This window comes from Tachyglossus aculeatus, chromosome 10 (assembly GCF_015852505.1).
Source record: "Tachyglossus aculeatus isolate mTacAcu1 chromosome 10, mTacAcu1.pri, whole genome shotgun sequence".
Taxonomy (NCBI): Eukaryota; Metazoa; Chordata; class Mammalia; order Monotremata; family Tachyglossidae; genus Tachyglossus; species Tachyglossus aculeatus.
The window spans coordinates 1285842-1310073 of NC_052075.1; the positions used below are offsets into that span (position 1 = coordinate 1285842).

The 24232-nt window shown below is 50.7% G+C and overlaps 1 protein-coding gene across 1 annotated transcript; it reads right to left on the reverse strand.

Moving 5' to 3' along the window:
• Positions 1-591: 591 nt before the first annotated feature.
• Positions 592-19849, reverse strand: LOC119933691 (cytochrome P450 2J2). The gene is made up of 9 exons (XM_038753253.1): positions 19557-19849; positions 15225-15390; positions 13335-13484; positions 12112-12272; positions 10169-10345; positions 8408-8549; positions 6014-6201; positions 2361-2499; positions 592-982 (listed from the first exon to the last, which is right to left on the reverse strand). Exons 1-9 carry the CDS (start codon positions 19764-19766, stop codon positions 807-809), a joined length of 1509 nt encoding a protein of 502 aa, XP_038609181.1. The 5' UTR covers positions 19767-19849; the 3' UTR covers positions 592-806.
• Between the last annotated feature and the right edge of the window lie 4383 nt (positions 19850-24232).

Sequence of the window (24232 nt, forward strand, 5' to 3'; positions counted from 1 at the left end):
CAGTGATTTGCACATAGTAAGCGCTTAATAAATGCTATCATTATTATTATTATTATCGGCTGTGTGACTTTGGGCAAGTCACTTCTCTGTGTCTCAGTGACCTTGCCTATAAAATGGGGATTAAGACTGTGAGCCTCACGTGGGACAACCTGATCACCTGGTATCCCCCCGGCGCTTAGAACAGTGATTTGCACATAGTAAGCGCTTAATAAATGCTATCATTATTATTATTATTATCGGCTATGTGACTTTGGGCAAGTCACTTCTCTGTGTCTCAGTGACCTCGCCTGTAAAATGGGGATTAAGACTGTGAGCCTCACGTGGGACAACCTGATCACCTGGTATCCCCCCGGCGCTTAGAACAGTGATTTGCACATAGTAAGCGCTTAAACATCGTTATTATTATTGTAATAAATGCAGCTTGTACTTCCCAAGCGCTTAGTCCAGTGCTCTGCACACAGTAAGCGCTCAATAAATACTCTGCCCCGAGTCGTCATCATCATCAATCGTATTTATTGAGCGCTTACTATGTGCAGAGCACTGGACTAAGCGCTTGGGAAGTACAAATTGGCAACATATAGAGACAGTCCCTACCCAACAGTGGGCTCACAGTCCTCCCCGCTAGCCCCGAAAGCCCCCCGAGGGCAGGGATCCGGGTCCCCTGAGTCCATCGTCCCCACGCCATCGATCGGTCGACCGGCCTAGGCCTCGTTGGCTATCACAGAGACGCAGGAGCGGCGGGGCCGTTTATTGAGCGCCCATGAGACGCAACGCACTGAGCGCCGAGGGGAGAGGGAAGCCCGGCCCTAGCGGGGCACGGCACAGATGCGGTAGGGGAATGGGGAGAGCGTGATTCCGTTTCTGGCTCGGAGGCTGAGCGTCACACCCTCGGGGGCGCGGAAGGTGAAGTTGCGGAGGAGACAGGTGAAGAAGATGAACAGTTCCGTCCTGGCCAGCTGCTCTCCCAGACACATGCGCTTTCCTGGGAAACAGACGTGTGAGGGCGGGGAGGGTCGCCCCGTCCCCAGCCCCGGCCTCACAGAATCATAATCATGCCATTCGTTAAGCGCTTACTAGGTGCCGGGCACTGTACTAAGCACCGGGGTAGGACACGGTCCCCGTCCCACACAGGGCTCATACATAGTCTTCATCCCTATTTTACAGATGAGGTCACCGAGGAACGGAGAAGTAAAGTGACCTGCCCCAGGCCACACAACATTCTAGTGGAGTCAGGATTAGAACCCACGACCTTCCAACTGCCAGGCCCACGTTCTATCCACCAGACCACGCCGCTTCTGCGTACCAGAGAGTCAGCGTGGCTTTCTAGACTGTGAGCCCGCTGTTGGGTAGGGACCGCCTCTGTGTGTTGCCAACCTGGACTTCCCAAGCGCTTAGTCCAGTGCTCTGCACACAGTAAGCGCTCAATAAATACGATTGATTGATTAGTACAGTGCTCCGCACGCAGTAAGCGCTCAATAAGTGCGATTGATTGATCGGAAAGGGCCCGGGCTTGGGAGTCAGAGGTCGTGGGTTCTAATCATCATCAATCATATTTATTGAGCGCTTACTATGTGCAGAGCACTGTACTAAGCGCTTGGGAAGTACAAATTGGCAACATATAGAGACAGACCCTTCCCAACAGTGGGCTCACAGTCTAAAAGGGGGAGACAGAGAACAAAATCAAACACACTAACAAAAGAAAATAAATAGAATAGATATGTACAAGTAAAATAAATAAATAAATGGAGTAATAAATATGTACAAACATCTATACATATATGCAGGTGCTGTGGGGAAGGGAAGGAGGTAAAATGGGGGGGATGGAGAGGGGTACAAGGGGGAGAGGAAGGAAGGGGCTCAGTCTGGGTTCTAATCCCGGCTCCGCCACTCGTCGGCTGTGTGACTTCGGGCAAGTCGCTTCTCGGGGCCTCAGTTCCCTCCTCTGGAAAATGGGGATGAAGACTGTGAGCCCCCCCGTGGGGCAACCTGATGGCCTGGTATCTACCCCAGCGCTTAGTGCTCGGCACATAGTAAGCGCTTAACGAATGACGTCGTTATTATTATTGTTACCACCACCGTGGATGCGTCTAGAGAAGAACCTTGCCCTCCGGCGACCCCGGGGACCACCCCCCTCTCAATCAATCAATCAATCAATCGTATTTATTGAGCGCTTACTATGTGCAGAGCACTGTGCTAAGCGCTTGGGAAGTAGAAATTGGCAACATCAGAGAATGCTCCGTCATCTTGGCCGGGCTGGCCTGGTCGTCTCCGGCTGGCTGCCCCCCTACCCTGGTGGCCCCCAGCGGGCTCCTCGCCCTCCCCTCCCCAGGCCCGACGGCGGGGCCGGTGGTGGGCCTCACCCATGGAAAAGGGCAGGAAGGACTCCTTTTTCTTCAGCTGGCCGTTGTCCAGGAAGTGCTGAGGATTGAACTTGTCTGGGGTCTCCCACTCGGCCGGGTCCCGGTGGAGGGCCGTCAGGTTGGTCACGACGACGGTCCCCTGGAAAACCAAGCCGGGAGCCCGAGAGAGGTCTCCGGATGCTGCCGGTGGCCGGGGGAGAGGCTCGGGAGCCCCGCGTTCCAGTCCCAGCTCCCCCCCGGGCCTGCTGGGTGACCCCCCACCCGGTCACCGAACCTCTCTGGGCCTCAGCTTCCTCCTCTGAAAAACCGGGCTACGGTATCAGCTCGCCGTGCCTCGGGGGCCCCTCAAGCAAATGGTACTTTTTGGTGGAAAGAGCGCGGGATTGGGAGTCAGAGGTCATGGGTTCGAATCCCGCCTCCCCCACATGTCTGCTGGGTGACCTTGGGCAAGTCACTTCACTTCTCTGGGCCTCAGTTCCCTCGTCTGTAAAACGGGGATTAAGACTGTGAGCCCCACTTGGGACAACCTCATCTCCTTGTATTCCCCCCAGCGTTTAGAACAGTGCTTTGCACATAGTAAGCGCTTAACAAATACCAACATTATTACTTACTGAGCTCTTCCTAGGTGCTTGGGAGAGCAATAATAATAATGATAAGAATGGCATTTGTTAAGCACTTACTATGTGCCAAGCATTCATTCATTCAATCATATTTAATCATTCATTCAATCGTATTTATTGAGCGCTTACTGTGTGCAGAGCACTGGACTGAGCGCTTGGGAAGTCCAAGTTGGCAACATATAGAGACGGTCCCTACCCAACAGTGGGCTCACACTCTAGAAGGGGGAGACAGAGAACAAAACAAAACATATTAACAAAATAAAGTAAATAGATTAAATAAGCACAAAATAAATAAATAGAGTAATAAAGAAGGGGGAGACAGACAACAAAACAAAACGTGGACAGGTGTCAAGTCATCAGAACAAATAGAATTAAAGCTAGATACATATAATTAACAAAATAAATAGAATAGTAAATATGTACAAGTAAAATAAATAGAGTAATAAATATATACAAGTGCTGTGGGGAGGGGAAGGAGATGGGGCGATGGGGAGGTGGAGGGGAAAAATGGGGCTCAGTCTGGGAAGGCCTCCTGGAGGAGGTGAGCTCTCAGTAGGGCTTATGTATAGTAGGACAAGCACTGTTCTAAGCGCTGGGGGTGGTTACAAGATAATCAGGTGGTCCCACTTGGGGCTCACAGTCTTCATCCTCATTTTACAGGTGAGGTAACCGAGGCCCAGAGAAGTGAAGTGACTTGCCCAAAGTCACACAGCTGACAATAATAATAATGATGGTATTTGTTAAGCACTTACTATGTACAAAACACTGTTCTAAGCGCTGGGGAGGTTACAAGGTGATCAGGTTGTCCCATGTCGGGCTCACAATCTTAATCCCCATTTGACAGATGAGGTAACTGAGGCTCAGAGAAGTTAAGTGACTTGCCCAAGGTCACACAGCAGACGTGGCGTAGCCGGGATTAGAACCCATGACCCCCGACTCCCGAGCCCGGGCTCTAGCCACTGAGCCACGCTGCTTCTTTACAAACCAACGGGGCGAGCAGACACGTAGACTGTACAGTCCTCTAGACTGTAAGCTCACTGTGGGCAGGGAATGTATCTGCACCATTTTTATATTGTGCTTTCCTAAGCGCTTAGTACAGTGCTCTGCACACAGGAAGCGCTCAATAAATAGGATTGACTGACTGACACGTTCCCTGCTCACAACCAGTTTCCATTCTAGAGGGCCCAGGGCTGATAAAACCCCGCTTAGAACTTAGCACTTGGAACAGTGCTTTGCACATAGTAAGCGCTTAACAGAGCCCGGGCTCGAAAGTCCGAGGTCGTGGGTTCTAATCCCAGCTCCGCCACTTGTCGGCTGGGTGACTTTGGGCAAGTCACTTCACTTCTCTGTGTCTCAGTGACCTCATCTGTCAAATGGGGGATTAAGATTGTGAGCCCCACGGGGGACAGCCTGCTCACCTGGTATTCCCCCCACAGCGCTTAGAACAGTGCTTTGCACATAGTAAGTGCTCCCAGACTGAGCCCCTTCCTTCCCAGACTGAGCCCCTTCCTTCCTCTCCCCCTCGTCATCCCCCCCATCTTACCTCCTTCCCTTCCCCACAGCACCTGAATATATATATATATATATATATATGAATATATATATATGTTTGTACATATTTATTACTCTATTTATTTTACTTGTACATATCTATTCTATTTATTTTATTTTGTTAGTATGTTTGGTTTTGTTCTCTGTCTCCCCCTTCTAGACTGTGAGCCCACTGTTGGGTAGGGACCGTCTCTATATGTTGCCAACTTGGACTTCCCAAGCGCTTAGTACAGTGCTCTGCACACAGTAAGCGCTCAATAAATACGACTGATTGATTGATTAACAAATACCATTATTATTATTATGAACAAATGCCATCATTACCATTATAATTATAAACACCCCCGCCATCAGCACATATTCAGCCCTCCATGAATTATGTCTCACGGCAGCGGGATTATACCTGTCCTTCCCGTGAAAGGGGAAGTTTCCGAAAAGAATTGTTGGGCGTTTCTGAGGAAGCCCCCCAAACCTCTTTTCTTCCTAAATTAGTTCCCTCCGGCAGCATTGCTGTCCACCCCCCATGGACGCAAGGCGTGGACTTGGTTAGGGTGGCCTGGTTGGGAGACCCCCCTCCCCCCAGCTCTAAAAATAATAACAGTATTTGTTAAGCGCTTACTATGTGCCAGGCACTGTACTAAGCGCCGGGGTGGATACAAGCAAATCAGGTTGAACACAGTTCCTGTCCCACATGGGGCTAACAAGAAGCAGCGTGGCTCAGTGGAAAGAGCCCGGGCTTGGGAGTCAGAGGTTGTGGGTTCTAATCCCAGCTCCGCTGCTTGTCATTCATACATTCATTCATTCAATCGTATTTACTGAGCGCTTACTGTGTCAGCTATGTGACTTTGGGCATGTCACCTCACTTCTCTGTGCCTCAGTTCCCTCATCTGTAAAATGGGGATGGAGACTGTGAGCCCCACGTGGGACAACCTGATCACCTTGTATCCTCCCCTGCGCTTAGAAGCGCTTAAGAAATGCCATCATTATTATTATTATTCGTTTTATGAGGAGCGTTGGTGATGTTGCCCACCTGCGGGTCAGAGGCCAGAGACTCCCCCGCCCCCTTTTTTTTTGGTATTTGATGATAATAATTGTTAAACGCTTACTATGTGCCAGACACTAGTAAGGGCTGGAGTAGCTATAAGCAAATCAGGTTGAACGCAGTCCTTGTCCCACGTGAGGCTCACATTCTCAATCCCCATTTTACAGAGGGGGTAACGGAGGCCCAGAGAAGTGAAGTGACCCGCCCAAGGTCACACAGCAGAAAAGTGGCAGAGGCGGGATTAGAACCCAAGACCTTCCGAATCCCAGGCTCGGGCTCTGTCCACTAGGGCATGCTTCACCTCGTGTATGGGGATTAAAACTGGGAGCCCCCCGTGGGACAACCTGATCACCTTGTAACCTCCCCAGGGCTTACAACAGCGCTGTGCACATAGTAAGCGCTTAATAAATGCCGTCATTAGACCCCCCGCTGGCGCTTACCTTGGGCAGGTGGTAGCCCCCCACGGTGGTGTGGGCCCCGGTCTCCCTCGGCACGTTCAGGGGGACGATGTTGCCCATCCTCAGGACCTCGTTGATGACGGCACAGGTGTAGGGCATGCTCTCCCTGTCGTCCATCGTGGGCGGCCGCGACCGGCCCACGACGCCGTCGATCTCGGCCTGCGCCGTCTCTGCGGGACGAGAGGTCCCGGGGTGGGATCGGGCTGGGCCGGGGGGGACCGGGCCTAGCTCCGGCTCTTAATCAATCAATCAATCAATCGTATTTATTGAGCGCTTACTGTGTGCAGAGCACTGTACTAAGCACTTGGGAAGTACAAATTGGCAACATAGAGAGACAGTCCCTACCCAACAGTGGGCTCACAGTCTAAAATTCGAGGACGCCGCTTGGGACGGGCCAACGTGTCCAAAGACTCTGGTCAAGTCGTCCTCTGCCAAGCTCTCGGCTCAGTGCTCTGCACTCATCATCAATCGTATTTATTGAGCGCTTACTATGTGCAGAGCACTGTACTAACTCAGTAAGCGCTCAGTAGATACCACGGACTGAGGGGCGGGCGGGCTTCGCTGGTCCTCGCTTTCACCGAGAGAGCGTGTGACTTCTCCGTATCCGCAGGGGGTGGCTGTGGATATCACGGTGAAGTGACACCTTCCACGCTGCCGTGGCGTTTATTTTTTATTTTTTGGTATTTGTTAAGCGCTTACTATGGGCCAGGCACTGTATTGAGCGTTGGGAAAGAGGCAAGCTAACCAGGTTGGACACAGTCCACGTCCCACACGGGGCTCACAATCTCACGCCCCATTTTACAGATGAGGTCACTGAGGTCCAGAGAAACTCCCCCCTTCTGGACTGTGAGTCCGTTGTTGGGTAGGGGTTATCTCTATCTGTTGCCGAATTGTACTTTCCAAGCGCTTAGTCCAGTGCTCTGCATACAGTAAGCGCTCAATAAATATGATTGAATGAATGAAGTGACTAAATGATCACAATAATAATAATAATAATAAATGGTATTTGTTAAGCGCTTGATAACAAGCAAATGATAACAATAATAATAATAATAATAAATGGTATTTGTTAAGCACTTAAAATGCACCAAGCATTGTACTATGCGCTGGGGTAGATTCAAGCCGATTGGGTGGGACACGGTCCCTGTCCCACATGGGACTCACAGTCTTAATCCCCATTTTTAAAGATGAGGGAACTGAGGCACAGAGAAGTGAAGTGACTTGTCCAAAGTCACCCAGCGGGCAGGAAGCAGAGCTGGGATTAGAACCCAGGTCCCGACTCCCTGTAGCTATTAGACCACCCTGTATGAGCTGCATGGCTGCTGCTCTAAATAATGATATTAAGCGCTTACTATGTGCAAAGCACTGTTCTAAGTGCTGGGGGGGAGACAGGGTGATCAGGTGTCCCACGTGGGAATCACAGTCTTAATCCCCATTTGACAGATGAGGTAACTGAGGCTCAGAGAAGTTAAGTGACTCGCCCAAGGTCACACAGCAGAGCTTTGGAGTCAGAGGTCATGGGTTCAAATCCCAGCTCCACCAATGGTCAGCTGTGTGGCTTTGGGCAAGTCACTTCACTTCTCTGGGCCTCAGTGACCTCATCTGTAAAATGGGGATTAAGACTGTGAGCCCCCCGTGGGACAACCTGATCACCTTGTAAACTCCCTAGCGCTTAGAACATAGTAAGCGCTTAACAAATGCCATTATTATTATTAGACTGTGAGCCCACTGTTGGGTAGGGACCGTGTCTATATGTTGCCAACTTGTACTTCCCAAGCGCTTAGTACAGTGCTCCGCACACAGTAAGCGCTCAATAAATATGATCGATTGATGATCATGATTATTTTCTTTGTGCACAGAGGACAGGTATGTATTTATCAAGATCTTTGCGTGTAGAGAGGAAATCTTTTATATATATGTGTGTGTGTGTGTGTGTGTGTGTGTGTGCATGTGTGTAAACCCTCCCCACCACCCAGGCCTGACCGACGCCCTCCCATAGCGGGGGGAGAGAAACAGCCAAAGAGGAGGGTGACGCCACCGTGATGGTTTCGAACCCAAGAGCCGCCCGGGGTATTCTGGGAGGTGGACAGGCCCAGCAGCCGATTTCCAAGGTGGCCGTCAGCCTAGTCAGGGTGGCACGGCCCAGTGTTGGCACAGGGCCGCATCGTCGGGCCACCCGTGGGTCCCACCGCACCAGGAATCGTGGCTCCGGCCCACCCGCGGCCTACCCCCGGCCAGGAAGCGGACAGCGGGAGCCCCTGGACCGCGCCTCCCCTCGTCCCCGCAAACAGCGTCCACGCCGGAGCGGACCAAACCCGGATGGGAGCGGGGCGGATGGGCCCCGTTCCTTCCCCGGAATCGTCCCCTTAGCCCTACCTTGGATCTCGGGGTTCAGCGCCATGTGGAGCAAAGCCCAGCGCAGGGCCGTGGAACTGGTCTCCGTCCCGGCCAGGAACAGGTCCAACGTGGAGGTCATCAGGTTGTCCTCGTTCAAATAGGAGCCGGCCGCGTCCTTCTCCTAGACGGGGCGGGCCGGCGGGCCGGAGAAGCCGGGCATCATCACCTCGCCCGCCTCCGACCCCCCGTGCCTGTGGCCTCCCTCTGCCTCCTCATTCAGTTGTATTTACTGAGCGCTCCGTGGGTACAAAGCACCGTACTAAGCGCTCTAGACTGTGAGCCCACTGTTGGGTAGGGACTGTCTCTATATGTTGACCACTTGTACTTCCCAAGCGCTTAGTGCAGTGCTCTGCACACAGTAAGTGCTCAATAAATACGATTGATTGATTGGGAGAGGAAAATAGAAGAATAAACAGACACGTTCCCTGCCCACAATGAGTTTACAGTCTAGAGATGAGATTACGGTCCTCGAGCTGCACATGTATTTATGACTGCCTCCCCCGATAGTGGAATAATAATAATAATAATGATGGTATTTGTTAAGCTTCCAGACTGTGAGCCCACTGTTGGGTAGGGACTGCCTCTATATGTTGCCAACTTATACTTACCAAGCGCTTAGCACAGTGCTCTGCACACAGTAAGCGCTCAATAAATACGATTGAATGAATGAATGAATGAATGAATGAGCCCACTGTTGGGTAGGGACCGTCTCTATATGTTGCCAATTTGTACTTCCCAAGCGGTTAGTACAGTGCCCTGCACCCAGTAAGTGCTCAATAAATACGATTGATTGATTAAGCGGTTACTATATGCTGAGCACTGTTCTAAGCACTGGGATAGATACAAGGTGATTGGGTTGGCCCACGTGGGGCTCACGGTCTTAGTCCCCGCTTTACAGATGAGGTCACTGAGGCACAAAGAAGTGAAGTGGCTTGCCCAAGGCCACCCGGCAGACAAGAGGCTTAGCCGGGATTAGAACCCAGGACCTCTGACTGCCAAGCCCGGGCTCTTTCCACTAAGCCACGCTGTTCCCAACCACAACAAGCATGAGGCTCCCGCTGTGGGGAAGAAGGAGAACAGGCACACGGATCCCCATTTTGCAGATGAGGAAACCGAGGCCCCGAGGGGTTTAGTGTCTTGCCCAAGGGGCAGAACTGAGATTAGAACTCAGGTCCTTTGACTTCCAGGCCGGGCCTCTCTCCACTTCTCTAAGGGCTCGCTCCACTACCCTACAAAGAGAAGCAGCATGGCTCAGTGGAAAGAGCCCGGGCTTGGGAGCCAGAGGTCCTGGGTTCCAATCCCGGTTCCGCCACTTGTCGGCTGTGTGACTTTGGGCAAGTCACTTCACTTCTCTGAGCCTCAGTGACCTCACCTGTAAAATGGGGACGGAGACCGTGAGCCCTCCATGGGACAACCTGATCACCTTGTATCCCCCCAGGGCTTAGTACCGTGCCTCGCACGTAGTAAGCGCTTAACAAATGCCGTCATCATTATCATTATCATTATTACGCTGTTCCTCCTCCTAGTTTGGCGGCTGTGAGACTGTGAGCTCCCTGAAGGCAGGGAGCCCGTGTTTTGCCATCCGTGTCGTGGTCGCCCAAGCTTTTATGGCGTCGTTTCGCCCGCGGAGGGGGAGATGAGTGAATACCACGGCCGAAGGACCGATCGGCGTCGGGAAGCGAGGTAGGACCACCCCAGGCCTAGCGGCCCCGCTCCGCCCCAGCGGCCTTCCCTCCTCACCTTGGCCATCTCGCCCAGGTAAGCGTCGATGAAATCCCTGGGCTCATCCGGGTTCCGATCCTCCCGGTGCCGTCGGATCATGTCCGACGTGAACGCCTTCAGCTTGGACCACTTTCTGAAAATCTCCCTGTGGGGCCCGGGCAGCCACCTCATAATGGACGGAAACGCGTTGAACAGCTGACGGGAACGAGAGGCGCCCAGAAGGGATTACGCGGAGTGTCCCGGGGGGAGAAGACGCCCCGGGACCTCTCCCGGGAGGTAGAGGGGTGAGTCGCGGGATGGCACGGTAACAATAATAATTATGGTATTCGTTAAGCGCTTACTATGTGCCGGGCACCCTCCTAAGTGCCGGTAGTGGACAGAGCACGGGCTTGGGAATCAGAAGATCATGGGTTCTAATCCCCCGCTCTGCTTCTCGTCCCTTCAAGGCCCTACTGAGAGCTCACCTCCTCCAGGAGGCCTTCCCAGACTGAGCCCTTTCCTTCCTCTCCCCCTCGTCCCCCTCTCCATCCCCCCCATCTCACCTCCTTCCCTTCCCCACAGCATCAATCATATTTATTGAGCGCTTACTATGTGCAGAGCACTGTACTAAGCGCTTGGGTAGTACAAATTGGCAACAGATAGAGACAGTCCCTACCCAACAGTGGGCTCACAGTCTAAAAGCACAGCACCTGTATATATGTATATATGTTTGTACATATTTATTACCCTATTTATTTATTTTACCTGTACATATCTATATCTATTCTATTTATTTAATTTTGTTAGTATGTTTGGTTTTGTTCTCTGTCTCCCCCTTTTAGACTGTGAGCCCACTGCTGGGTAGGGACTGTCTCTATATGTTACCAACTTGTACTTCCCAAGCGCTTAGTACAGTGCTCTGCACACAGTAAGCGGTCAATAAATACGATTGATGATGATGATGATGCTGTGTGACCTTCGGCAAGGCACTTCACTTCTCTGGGCCTCAGTTACTTATTATTCCGGCATCTGATAAATGCCGATCTTTGGGCTGAGCTTGGGTAATCAGATCGGACATTGTCCCCGCTCCCCTCGGGGCTCCCGACCTCTGTGAACGGATCTATCCATTGTAGATTATAAATTATTCATTTATATTTACGCCCATCTCCCGTCCTTGGGGGCAGGGGATGTGTCTGCCGACTCGGTTGTATTGGACTCCCCCAAGTGCTTAGTGCAGTGCTCTTCTACAATCTGCTTTCGATAGCATTAAAGCCGCGTGGTTCAGTGGAAAAAGCCCGGGCTTGGGAGCCAGAGGTCGTGGGTTCTAATCCCAGCTCCGCCACTTATCGGCTGTGTGTCTTTGGGCAAGTCACTTCACTTCTCTGGGCCTCAGTTCCCTCACCTGTAAATTGGGGATGGAGACTGTGAGCCCCACGTGGGACAACCTGATCACCGTGTATGCCCCCAGCACTTAGAACAGTGCTTGGCACGTAGTAAGCGCTTAGCAAATGCCATCATTATTATTATTAATAGAGAAGCAGCATGGCTCAGTGGAAAGAGCATGGGCTTGGGAGTCGGAGGTCATGGGTTCTAATCCCGGCTCCGCCGCTTATCGGCTGCGTGACTTTGGGCAAGTCACTTCACTTCTCTGTGCCTCAGTTACCTCATCTGTAAAATGGGGATGGAGACTGTGAGCCCCACGTGGGACAACCTGATCACCGTGTATGCCCCCAGCGCTTATAACAGTGCTTGGCACAGAGTAAGCACTTAGCAAATGCCATCATTATTATTATGATGATAATGATCATTGATGATGATATTATGATCCTGGGCTCTGATGATGATAATGATGATGATATTGATGATGATATTATGATCATTATAATGATGATGGTGATGGTGATGGTGAACTGAGGAGCAAACTGAGGCCCAGAGAGGCTAAGTGACTGGCCCGAGGTCACACAGCACGGCCCCTCGCTTACCTGGCCCCAAATACGGGCCTCCAGGCCGATGATGGAATCTAGCAGACGCAGCAGCTCCTGGAAATGTGGGTCGAAGTAGTCAAAGCGCTCGCCGAAGGTGACACCGCAGATGATGTTGGAGACGGCGTTGTTGATCTTGAAGTGGGGGTCGAAAGCTTCTCCTGGAGGGACGGGGAGAGGAAACGGGGGGCCGCGGTGGGTGGGTGGGGAGGAGCCACTCCACTTCCCCCCTTTCGGATCTCATCCGAGGGGAGCGCGGTTCCTCTGGCCCCATGGGAATGGTTGCTTTTCCTCTTAGGCGGGAGAATCAGTCAGTCAGCGGTATTTATTGAGCGCTTACTGTGAGCAGAGAACTGTACTAAGCCCTCAGGAGAGTACAATATAACATTCATTCATTCAATCGTATTTATTGAGCACTTACTGTGTGCAGAGAACTGTGCTAAGCGCTTGGGAAGTACAAGTCGGCAACATATAGGGACGGTCCCTACCCAATAACGGGCTCACAGTCTCAGACACATTCCCTGCCCACAACGAGTTTACAGTCTAGACGGGGGGACAGATGCTGGTAGAAATAAATAAATGACAGATGTGGACATAAATGCTGTGGAGAGCGGGGATGAATAAAGGGAGCCAGTCAGGGCGACGCAGAAGGGAATGGGGAAAGAGGAAGGAAGGGCTTAGTCAAGGAAGGCCTCTTGGAGGAGATGGGCCTCCACGAAGCAGCGTGGCTCAGTGGAAAGAGCCCGGGCTCTGGAGGCAGAGGTCATGGGTTCAAATCCCGGCTCTGCCCATTGTCAGCTGTGTGACTCTGGGCAAGCCGCTTCACTTCTCTGTGCCTCAGTTACCTTATCTGTAAAATGGGGATTAAGACTGTGAGCCTCCCGTGGGACAACCTGATCACCTAGTAACCTCCCCAGCGCTTAGAAGGGTGCTTTGCAAATAGTAAGCGCTTAATAAATGTCATTAAAAAAAAATAAGGTTTAGAAGTCGGGGAGAGTCACCGAATGTCAGACCTGAGGTGAATGAGTGAACAAATGCCGTGATTATGATCGTTATTACAATTATTAGCTCCCCCCAAAAGGCCCTTTCAGGAAGGTACTTTCCATTTTGTGCTTCCTGCTGATCCTGCTCTAAGACCCCATTGGGTCTCCGTCCCTCAGCCCCCGGGGCAGGGAGGAGGCTCCACGGCCCCGGCTGAGCATCCCCCTGCGCCCCATGCTCACCTCTTTCCTCCTCCATCTCTTGGACGAGGAACGAGGCCTCCTCCTGGATCCGCTCCTGCAGGCTCCTCTTGCCTAAACCCAAGTTCCTCAGGGTCATCAACGTGAAGCGCCGGTGTTGTTTCCACACTGGGCCGTTGGACATCAGGAGCCCTGTGGGGAGACAGTCACTATTGGCGATTTTTTTAAAAAATAGTATTAAGCGCTTGTCTTATGCCGTCGAGTGGTCTCCGACCCATAGTCACTCCATGGTCACAACTCTCCCAGAAGCCCACCCAGCCTCCATCTGTGGTCGTTCTGGTAGTGAATCCAGAGAGTTTTCTTGGGAAAAATCCAGAAGCGGTTTATCGCCACCCTCTTTCATGCAGCAAACTTGAGTCTCCGGCCTCGACTCTCTCTCCTGCTGCTGCTGCCCAGCACAGGGGAATTTTGACTTGGAGCATCATCATCATCATCAATCGTATTTATTGAGCGCTTACTGTGTGCAGAGCACTGTACTAAGCGCTTGGGAAGTACAAATTGGCAACATACAGAGACAGTCCCTACCCAACAGTGGGCTCACAGTCTAAAAGGGGGAGACAGAGAACAAAACCAAACGTACTAACAAAATAAAATAAATGGAATAGAAATGTACAAGTAAAATAAATAAATACAGTAATAAATATGTACAAACATATATACATATATACAGGTGCTGTGGGGAAGGGAAGGAGGTAAGATGGGGGGGATGGAGAGGGGGACGAGGGGGAGAGGAAGGAAGGGGCTCAGTCTGGGAAGGCCGGAGCAGGTGGCCTGCCACTCGCTAGCCACTGCCCAAGCTAGGAATGGGATGAGTAGGCCTCTGCTTGACTCTCCCGCCCATAGATGAGACTGGTAGAGGGCTGGAAACGCTTCAGGTGTGATCCTGAGAGGGTTCTTAAGTGCTTACTCTGTGTCAAACTGTCATAAACACTGGGGTAGGTAAAAGTGAAGTAGGTTGGACCCAATCCCTGTCCAGGTCCTGACTCCTAGAGGTCCCAGCCTAAACAGGAGGGAAAACTGAGGCACAGCGACTGATAACCATGGTATTTAAGTGCTTACTATGTGCCGAGCACTGCTGTAAGCGCTGAGGTAGATACAAGGTCATCAGGTTGCCCCATGTGGGGCTCCCGGTCTCAATCCCCATTTTGTAGATGAGGGAACTGAGGCACAGAGAAGTTGAGCGGCTTGCCCAAGGCCACACAGCAGCCAGGTGGCAGAGTCGGGATCAGAACCCAGATCCTTTGATTCCCAGGCCTGGGCTCTTTCTACTAAGCCACGCTGCTTCTCATCCTGATTTTAGAGAGTTTAAGGGGCCCGTCGGGCTAAACACATTTACCTGATGGGTGGTTCTCCTTAAAACGTTATAGGACGCCTAGAATTTCCGACTGAGAGCCCGGGCTTTGGAGTCAGAGATCATGGGTTCAAATCCCGGCTCTGCCAATTGTCAGCTGTGTGACCTCGGGCAAGTCACTTCACTTCTCTGGGCCTCAGTTAACTCATCTGGAAAATGGGGATTAAGACCGGGAGCCCCCTGTGGGACGACCTCATCACCTTGAAACCTTCCCAGCGCTTAGAACAGTGGTTTGCACAGAGTAAGCGCTTAATAGATGCCATTATTATTATTATTATTATTATTATCCAAGCAGCTAAAATACTACAAAGAGGTCATTTTGTTTCAATGTGCCATTAAATTGTTGCAGCAACGAGAAGGGGAGAGTTGGGGCGTGGGATGGTCCGCGTTGGGTCCCTGGGGAAGAGTCAGGGATGGGGAGGGGAGAGTCAGGGGGGTGGGATGTTCCGTGCCGGGTCATCAGAAGGAAAATCTCAGGAAAATCCCAGCCCCCCGAAGGGAAGGGCCTCAGAGTCCCTCACCGGACGCTTTAGGGAAGATCTCATTTCGAATGGGAAACTCGGGGCGATTGTCCAGGTTTTCATCCTGTCGGGCGAGGACCTCTTTGATCTGCTTCATCCCCGTGACCAACACGAATCTCATCTTTCCAAATTCCAAGCTGAACAGGTTCCCATATTTCCCCACAAGCTGAAAGATAAGGAGCATCAATCCATCAATCGATTGTAGTTATTGAGCAGCTACTGTAGGCCGAACACTATACTAAGCTCTTGGGAGAGCACGGTATAATGATAAACAGACCCATTCCCTGCCCGCAGAGAGCTTGTAGTCTAAGTGAGGAAGACAGACATTAATATAGATGAATTATGGATGTGTACATAAGTGCTCTGGAAAAGGGGAAGAGGAAGAAATCAAAGTCCAAGGGCGACACAGAAGGGCGTGGGGAAAGAGGAGATGAGGACTTAGTTAGGCAAGAAAAGCAGCGTGCCTTAGTGGAAAGAGCCCGGGCTTAGTGGAAAGAGCCCGGGCTTGGAAGTCAGGTGACGTGGGTTCTAATTCCGGCTCCGCCACTTGTCTGCTGGGTGACTTTGGGCAAGCCGCTTAACTTCTCTGTGCCTCAGTTCCCTCATCTGTAAAATGGGGATGAAGAGCGTGAGCCCCACGTGGGACAACCTGATTAGCTTGTATCTATGCCAGTGCTTAGAACGGTGCTTGGCACATAGTAAGCGCTAAACAAATACCATTATTATTATTATAGACCCCCGTGGGGCCAGAGGGAGGCTGTGACCAAAGATGAACCCAGGACTCAGGGTGGATGGACACCGGCCGTTAGGTGGCCTCATCAGCATGGCTCAGTGGCAAGAGCCCAGGCTTTGGAGTCAGAGGTTGTGGGTTCAAATCCCGGCTCTGCCACTTGTCAGCTGTGTGACTTTGGGCAAGTCACTTCACTTCGCTGGGCCTCAGTTACCTCATCTGTAAAATGGGGATTAAGACTGTGAGCCCCCTGTGGGACAACCTGATCACCCTGTAACCTCCCCAGCGCTTAGAACAGTGTTTTACACTTAGTAAGCGCTTAATAAATGCCATTATTATTATTATTCTTCCCATAAGGCCGCGGGGAGAGACAGGGGGTGTGCTGGCCGGGGCACCCTATCCTGCCCAGCACCACTGTCCTTAGCCACTTAGAACAGTGCTTTGCACATAATAAGCGCTTAATAAATGCCATCCCCCGGGCCTGGAATGGCCCCTGGGCCTGGAATGCCCTCCCTCTGCTCATCCGCCAAGCTAGCTCTCTTCCTCCCTTCAAAGCTCACCTCTTCCAGGAGGCCTTCCCAGACTGAGCACCTTCCTTCCTCTCCCCCTCGTCCCCCCTCCATCCCCCCCATCTTACCTCCTTCCCTTCCCCACAGCACCTGTATATGTGTATAAATGTCTGTACATTTTTATTTCTCTATTTATTTATTTATTTATTTATTTACTTATTTATTTATTTATTTACTTGTACATATCTATTCTATTTATTTTATTTTCTTGGTATGTTTGGTTTTGCTCTCTGTCTCCCCCTTTTAGACTGTGAGCCCACTATTGGGTAGGGACTGTCTCTGTATGTTGCCAACTTGTACTTCCCAAGTGCTTAGTACAGTGCTCTGCACACAGAAAGCGCTCAATAAATACGATTGATGATGATGATGATCATCATCATCATCATCATCATTTTTCTCTCTAAATCTTTGCTGGGCTTCTAGGACCATTGGGGTTTGAGAGGGAAAAATCTGGGCGTGTGGAGGGAAATATTAAGGCTGTCTTACAGTCACGGGCTGAGCCCGGAGATGGATGTCAAAACCGACAACCAGCGGACTGGCCCTCCCAGCCTCCTCCGGGGCCCAATCGCTGGCAAAAGTCTGGCCCGCAGTGACCGTCGGTTTCCTGCTCCCCTGGACGTGGTCATGGCTTCAAGGCCTTCTGCCCAGCTGCCCACAGCACAGGGCAAAGTGTTCTCTCTGATGTCCTCTTCCGAGTACGTCTTATCTGCTGGACCTTGGATCCTGCCCAGGGCAGGATGGAGGATTGGGAGCCAATGCCACTTCCTGACACTCCCTCCCCAATGCCCACAGTGACTCAAACTCCCGTAACCCGAGGGCGATAGCAGAGTCCACTCGGGAGACCGGCTGGCTGTTAGGACTCGGGACTGAGGGGAGGAGCAGAAAGGCTTTTTTTCTCCATCCTATTGCCAGCAAGGCCTCAGGACAACAGCGGCAGAAGTAGCTTGGCCTAGCGGATAGAGCTCAGACCTAGGAGTTCAGAAAGACCTGGGTTCTAATCCCGGCTCTACCTCTTGTCTGGGGCAAGTCACTATATTTCTACTTGGTTCCCTCATCTGTAAAATGGGCGTTAAGACTGTGAGCCTCATGGGGGACACAGGCTGCGTCCAACCGGATTGGTTTGCATCTACCCCAGCTCCTAGTGGAGTGCTTGGCACATAGTGAGAGCTTAACTAATCCTAAACCCTCATTTCCTTTTCTCCCACTCCCTTCTGCATTGTCCTTGCTCTTGGATTTGTTCCTCTCATTCACCATTCCCTTGACGCCACAGAACTTATATCCAGAACTGTAAATTATATCTTTATATTAGTGTCTCCCCTTCTAGACCGTAAACTCATTGTGAGCAGGGAACGTGACTATCAACTTTGTTATACAATACTCTCCCAAGTGCTTAGTTTAGTGTTGTGCACACAGTAAGTGATCAATAAATATGATTGATTGATTCACTAGTTAACAAAACACCATACTTAGATGGCTAGCCCTTTGTGGGAGAGGGACTGTGTCCAACCTGATTAACTTTTGTTCAATCGTATTTCATTCAATCGTATTTATTGAGCGCTTGCCGTGGGCAATCAAGACCTACCCCGAAGATAAATGCTAGGAAGATTTGCTATGAAGAGCCTGGAAAAGAATCATGATAAGTGCTGATGTAACGATCGCCACAAAAATACAAACCGTCAACCTTACGATGTTCCCCGAGACTCTGTATGGATCTGAAAGCCGGATAGTGAAAAAACAGGATAGAAAGAGCATCGATTCTTTCGAAATGTGGTGCTGGAGAAGCCTTTTGGGACTACAGTGGACTGCCAGGAAAACAAACAAACGAACGGGTTCTAGAGTAAATTTAAGCCAATGGTGGTTTTTAGAAGGCCTAATGACGGGACTTAGATGAACATATTTCGGACACATCATCAGGAGGACTATTCCTCTGGAGAAGACACTAATGCTAGGAAAAATCCAAGGAAAACATGGAAGAGGCAGGCCGACGGCTAGATGGATAAGCAGCGTGGCTCAGTGGAAAGAGCCCGGGCTTTGGAGTCACAGGTTATGGGTTCAAGTCCCGGCTCCGCCAATTGTCAGCTGTGTGACTTTGGGCAAGTCACTTAACTTCTCTGTGCCTCAGTTCCCTCATCTGTAAAATGGGGATTCATTCATTCATTCATTCAATCGTATTTATTGAGCGCTTACTGTGTGCAGAGCACTGGACTAAGCGCTTGGGAAGTACAAGTTGGCAACATATAGAGACGGTCCCTACCCAACATTCACTCATTCATTCAATTGTATTTATTGAGCGCTTACTGTGTGCAGAGCACTGTACTAAGTGCTTGGGAAGTACAAGTTGGCAACATATAGAGACGGTCCCTACCCAACATTCATTCATTCATTCAATCGTATTTATTGAGCACTTACTGTGTGCAGAGCACTGTACTAAGTGCTTGGGAAGTCCAAGTTGGCAACATATAGAGACGGTCCCTACCCAACAGTGGGCTCACAGTCTAGAAGGGGATTAAGACTGTAAGCCCCACGAGGGAAAACCCGATCACCTTATAACCTTCCCGGCGCTTAGAGCAGTGCTTTGCACTTAGTAAGCGCTTAATAAATGCCATTATTATTACGATGGCTAGAAACCATAGCAATGACAACGGAGGAGCCGTTAGCGAGGATACGGACTATGGCAGAAGATAGGACGTTCTGGAGGAAATGCGCCCTTACAGTCGCTGTGAATCGGAAGTGACTCAACGGCATTTGAGAAAGGACCAAAAAACTGCGTGCGAGAGCACTGTTGAGGGCGGTGCTTGCATCTACCCCAGCGCTTAGAACAGTGCTTGGCCCGGGGTAAGTGTTTATCGAGTACCATAATAATTATTATTGTTCTCCTCACAGAAATAGCCCCCCAAAACATTGATGGAGGTTCTGCACGGGGTAAAAACCAGCAGAGGGAGACTTTTCACTGCCTTTGAGGCCTGGTGGAAACGGGAGCCTGGTAGTGGGAGCAGATGTGTCCCTCCCAGACGGCCCTGGCCCCCTGAGTACCTTTTGGAGGTGGCCCGTAGGCATCTGTAAGTTCAAGTGGAAGATGTTCCCCAAGAAGGGCAGACGGAAGGGTCCCGGGGGGTAGCCTTCGGGCCGCCGTCTCTTCCTGAGATCCACGAACAGCAGGAAGGCGACCAGGAACAGCAAGACGCTCTGAAAAGTGGCTTTTTCCCAAAAGGAAACGGGCAACGATCCCTCCTGGGGAGGCATGGTCGACACCCTGGCCACAGCGGGCAGGTCCCGTCGTAGGCCTTCACCGCTGCAATGGGAGGGGCAGGGTTAGGAGGGAGGGGGAACAAGGAACAAGTTTCAGGCAGCCGGAAAACACGTACCAGAGGTCGAGAGTTCATGGAGCAAGGATCACAGAAGTCTGTTCAAGCCCATCCACTTCTGGAAAACTCTCCCGGGGCCGTCCTGGAAAACCTGGAGAGCTCATCTGCCCTCCAGAGAATGTGGGCTCTGGGCCTCGCCCCTAGGTTCAGGGCACGTGGACAGAAATCCCGGGCACATGGGGTCTCCCGGGCTTCCTTGTCCCGTGGTGCCTCTGACCCGGGCTGCCCGGGTTCGGCCAGAGACCGAGCAAAGAACAGATTCATTCATTCGATCGTATTTATTGAGCGCTTACTATGTGCAGAGCGCTGTACTAAGAGCTCGGGAGAGCATAAAAGAATAATAGACACATTCTCCGCCCACGAGGAGCGTATCGTCTCGGGGGGAGACAGACATTAATATAAACAGAGACCCTGGTCTGTTGACTCCCAGCCTCTCCCTCTCCTCAATCAATCAATCAATGACATTTATTGAGCCCTTATTATACGCAGAGCACTATATTAAGCACTTGCGAGAGGACAATACCTCCCCTGCATGACCCGCCCGAGGGCCAGAGACCAAGGCCAATTTAGAGGACAAAGTCTGGGCGGAGGAGCCAGAAGGACAGCGTGGCTCAGTGGAAAGAGCCCGGGCTTTGGAGTCAGAGGTCATGGGTTCAAATCCCGGCTCCGCCAACTGTCAGCTGTGTGACTTTGGGCAAGTCACTTCACTTCTCTGGGCCTCAGTTCCCTCATCTGGAAAATGGGGATGAAAGCTGTGAGCCCCCCGTGGGATAACCCGATCACCTTGTAACTACTCCAGTGCTTAGAACAGTGCTTTGCACTTAGTAAGCGCTTAACAAATACCATCATCATTATTATTATTCATTCAGTAGTATTTATTGAGCGCTTACTGTGTGCAGAGCACTGTATTAAGCGATTGGAAAGTACAATTCAGCAACAGATAGAGACAATCCCTACCCAACAATGGGCTCGCAGTCGAGAAGGGGGAGACGGACAACAAAACAAAACATTCTGGCTCTGCCACGTGTCTGCTGTGTGACCTTGGACAAGTTCACTTCTCTGGGCCTCAGTTACCTCATCTGTAAAATGGGAGCCTTATGTGGGACAGGGACCGTGTCCAACCTGATGAGCTTGTGTCTACAACAGTGCCTGGCACGGAGCAAGAGCTTAACCCATACCAATAAAAAAATAGATAAAGATTACCGCTTTCCCAAACATTTGGGTGCTGGACTTTTAGACTTTTGCACTGTGAGCCCACTGTTGGGTAGGGACTGTCTCTATATGTTGCCAACTTGTACTTCCCAAGCACTTAGTACAGTGCTTTGCACACAGTAAGCGCTCAATAAATACGATTGATTGATTGATTGATTGGACTGCTCTTGGTCTCTGAGGTGATTTTCACGTTGGGAGGCGGCGTGGCTCAGTGGAAATTAGACCTGAGTTCTAATCCCAGCTCAGTGGAAGGAGCCCAGGCTTTGGATTCAGAGGTCATCGGTTCAAATCCCGGCTCCGCCACTTGTCAGCCGTGTGACTTTGGGCAAGTCACTTCCCTTCTCTGGGCCTCAGTTACCTCATCTGTAAAATGGGGATTAAGACTGTGAGCCCCCCGTGGGACAACCTGATCACCTTGTAAACTCCCCAGCGCTTAGAACAGTGCCTTGCACATAGTAAGCGCTTAATAAATGCCATCATCATTTACCTACTGCGTGACTGCAGGCAAGTCACATCACTTCTCCATGCCTCTGTTCCCTCATTTTTGTATTGTTGAATTGTCCTCTCTCAAGAGCTTAGTAATAATAATGATGGCATTTATTAAGCGCTTACTATGTGCAAAGCACTGTTCTAAGCGCTGGGCACTGTTCTAAGTGCTTAGGACAGTGCTCTGCGCATAGTAAGAGCTCAGTAAATGCCATCATTATTACTACTAAGCTCTTGAGAGAGGACAATTCAAATTGTCCTCAATTCAAATTCAATTCAATTCAAATCGAATGAATGCCTGGCCCATAATAAGTGCTTAAAGAAGGGCTCCGTCATTATTATCATCATTATCCGGGAGCCGTACAAGCCGAGGGGGTAGCAGAGAAGATCCCCTCGGAAAAGAAGGCCAAACCTCCACCCTGAACCTTCTAGACTGAGAAACTGTGCGGAGGAGTTGATGCTAGTACTACTGGCTTGTCCAGAATCACTCACACACCCTCTCCCCTGCCGGTTGTGTTCCCTCTGTGAGACGAGCAAACAGGCAGACGGGTGGGGACGGGGGGAGGCAGCAGCTCAGTCAATTGTATTTATTCATTCATTCATTCAATCGTATTTATTGAACGCTTACTGTGTGCAGGGCACTGTACTAAGCGCTTGGGAAGTCGGCAAAATATAGAGACAGTCCCTACCCAACCACGGGCTCACAGTTTAGGAGGGGGAGACGGACAACAAAACAAAACACGTAGACAGGTGTCAAAACCGTCAGAATAAATAGAATTATAGCTATTTACTGAGCACTGACTGTGTGCAGAGCAGTGTACTAAGCGCTTGGAAAATACAAGGTTGTGGTTTCTAATCCCAGCTCCGCCTCTTGTCTGCTGTGTGACCTTGGGCAAGCCACTTCACTTCTCTGGGCCTCAGTTACCTCATCTGGAAAATGGGGATTGAGACTGCGAGCCCAACATGGGACAGGGACCGTGTACAACCCGATTTGCTTGTATCCATCCCAGTGCTTAGTCCAGTGCCTGGCATGTAGTACAGGCTTAACAAATACCATTATTATTATTATTATTACAGTGCAGCAATGAAGAGAGATAATCCCTGCCCTCAACGGGCTCGCAGCCTAAAGGAGGGGAGACAGACATCAATGTAAGTAAACATATATAAACATATGTTTATAAACATACAAATGAATATAATGTCTCCCCCTTCTAGACTGCGAGCCAGTTGTTGGGTAGGGACCGTCTCTCTAGGTTGCCGACTTGGACTTCCCAAGCGCTTAGTACAGTGCTCCGCACACAGCAAGCGCTCAATAAATACGATTGAATGAATGAATCTGAGGCGGCGTGGTGCGGGGAGGGCCCCCTGGACCAACAGCTTAGCTGGTCCGGCCCCCCGAGATCCAGTTTTCACGCCAGCTAGGCCCCGCACCTGTGGGTGTGGGTAAAATAATAATGACTGCACCTCTCCGAGCCTCAGCTTCCTCATCCGTAAAACGGGGAGGAGCCCCTCCTTAGGCTGAGTCCGAGGCTCGGCCTTGTCATCTGCTTCCCCCCCAGTCTGTGTCCCCCCAGATCCCCCGCCTGCCGAAGCCATGGCTCAGTCTTCCCCAGGCGGCGGGCACCAAGCCACCCCTGATTTCATTCACATTCACCACACGCTCTCCTCTCCCTGCAAAACACGGCCCGTGCCAAACTCCACCGCGCTCCCAAGCAGGGCCAGGCCCGGGCCCCGGCCGACCTTCCAAACCTAAAACATCACATCGGGACCTAGAGGCGGTACCCCCACCCCGCATCGGGACCACCCCCAGTCGATCCGTCGATGGTATTTATTGAGCGCTTCCCATGTGCAATTTGTACTTCCCAAGCACTTAGTACAGTGCTCTGCACATAGTAATCAATCAATCAATCAATCGTATATATTGAGCGCTTACTATGTGCAGAGCACTGTACTAAGCGCTTGGGAAGTACAAATTGGCAACACATAGAGACAGTCCCTACCCAACAGTGGGCTCACAGTCTAAAAGGGGGAGACAGAGAACAGAACCAAACATACCAACAAAATAAAATAAATAGGATAAAATGTACAAGTAAAATAAATAAATAAATAAATAAATAAATAAATAGAGTAATAAATATGTACAACCATATATACATATATACAGGTGCTGTGGGGAAGGGAAGGAGGTAAGATGGGGGGGAAGCGCTCAATAGTAAGCGCTCAATAAATGCGATTGATGATGATGATGATGTGCAGAGCCCAATTGAGAGCTCACCTCCTCCGGGAGGCCTTCCCAGACTGACCTCCCTCCTTCCTCGTCCCTCGTCCCCCTCTCCATTCCCCCCATCTTACCTCCTTCCCTTCCCCACAGCACCTGGATATATGTATATATGTTTGTACATATTTATTACTCTATTTATTTTACTTGTACATATCTATTCTATTTATTTTATTTTGTTAGTATGTTTGGTTTTGTTCTCCGTCTCCCCCTTTTAGACTGTGAGCCCACTGTTGGGTAGGGACTGTCTCTATATGTTGCCAACTTGGACTTCCCAAGCGCTTAGTACAGTGCTCTGCACACAGTAAGCGCTCAATAAATATGACTGATTGATTGATTCCTCTTCCCCTCCTCCCCCTCGCCTTACC

What these genes read in the sequence shown, in the direction of transcription:
- LOC119933691 (XM_038753253.1), bottom strand. Translation starts at nt 19,766, where the DNA reads ATGCCTCCCCAGGAGGGATCGTTGCCCGTTTCCTTTTGGGAAAAAGCC. An exon ending in ACCTGGGCGAGATGGCCAAG is followed by an intron (nt 8,550 to 10,168) that starts GTGAGGAGGGAA and finishes CGCCCCGTCTAG; the next exon opens with GAGAAGGACGCGGCCGGCTC. An exon ending in GCTGAACCCCGAGATCCAAG is followed by an intron (nt 6,202 to 8,407) that starts GTAGGGCTAAGG and finishes CTCGTCCCGCAG; the next exon opens with AGACGGCGCAGGCCGAGATC.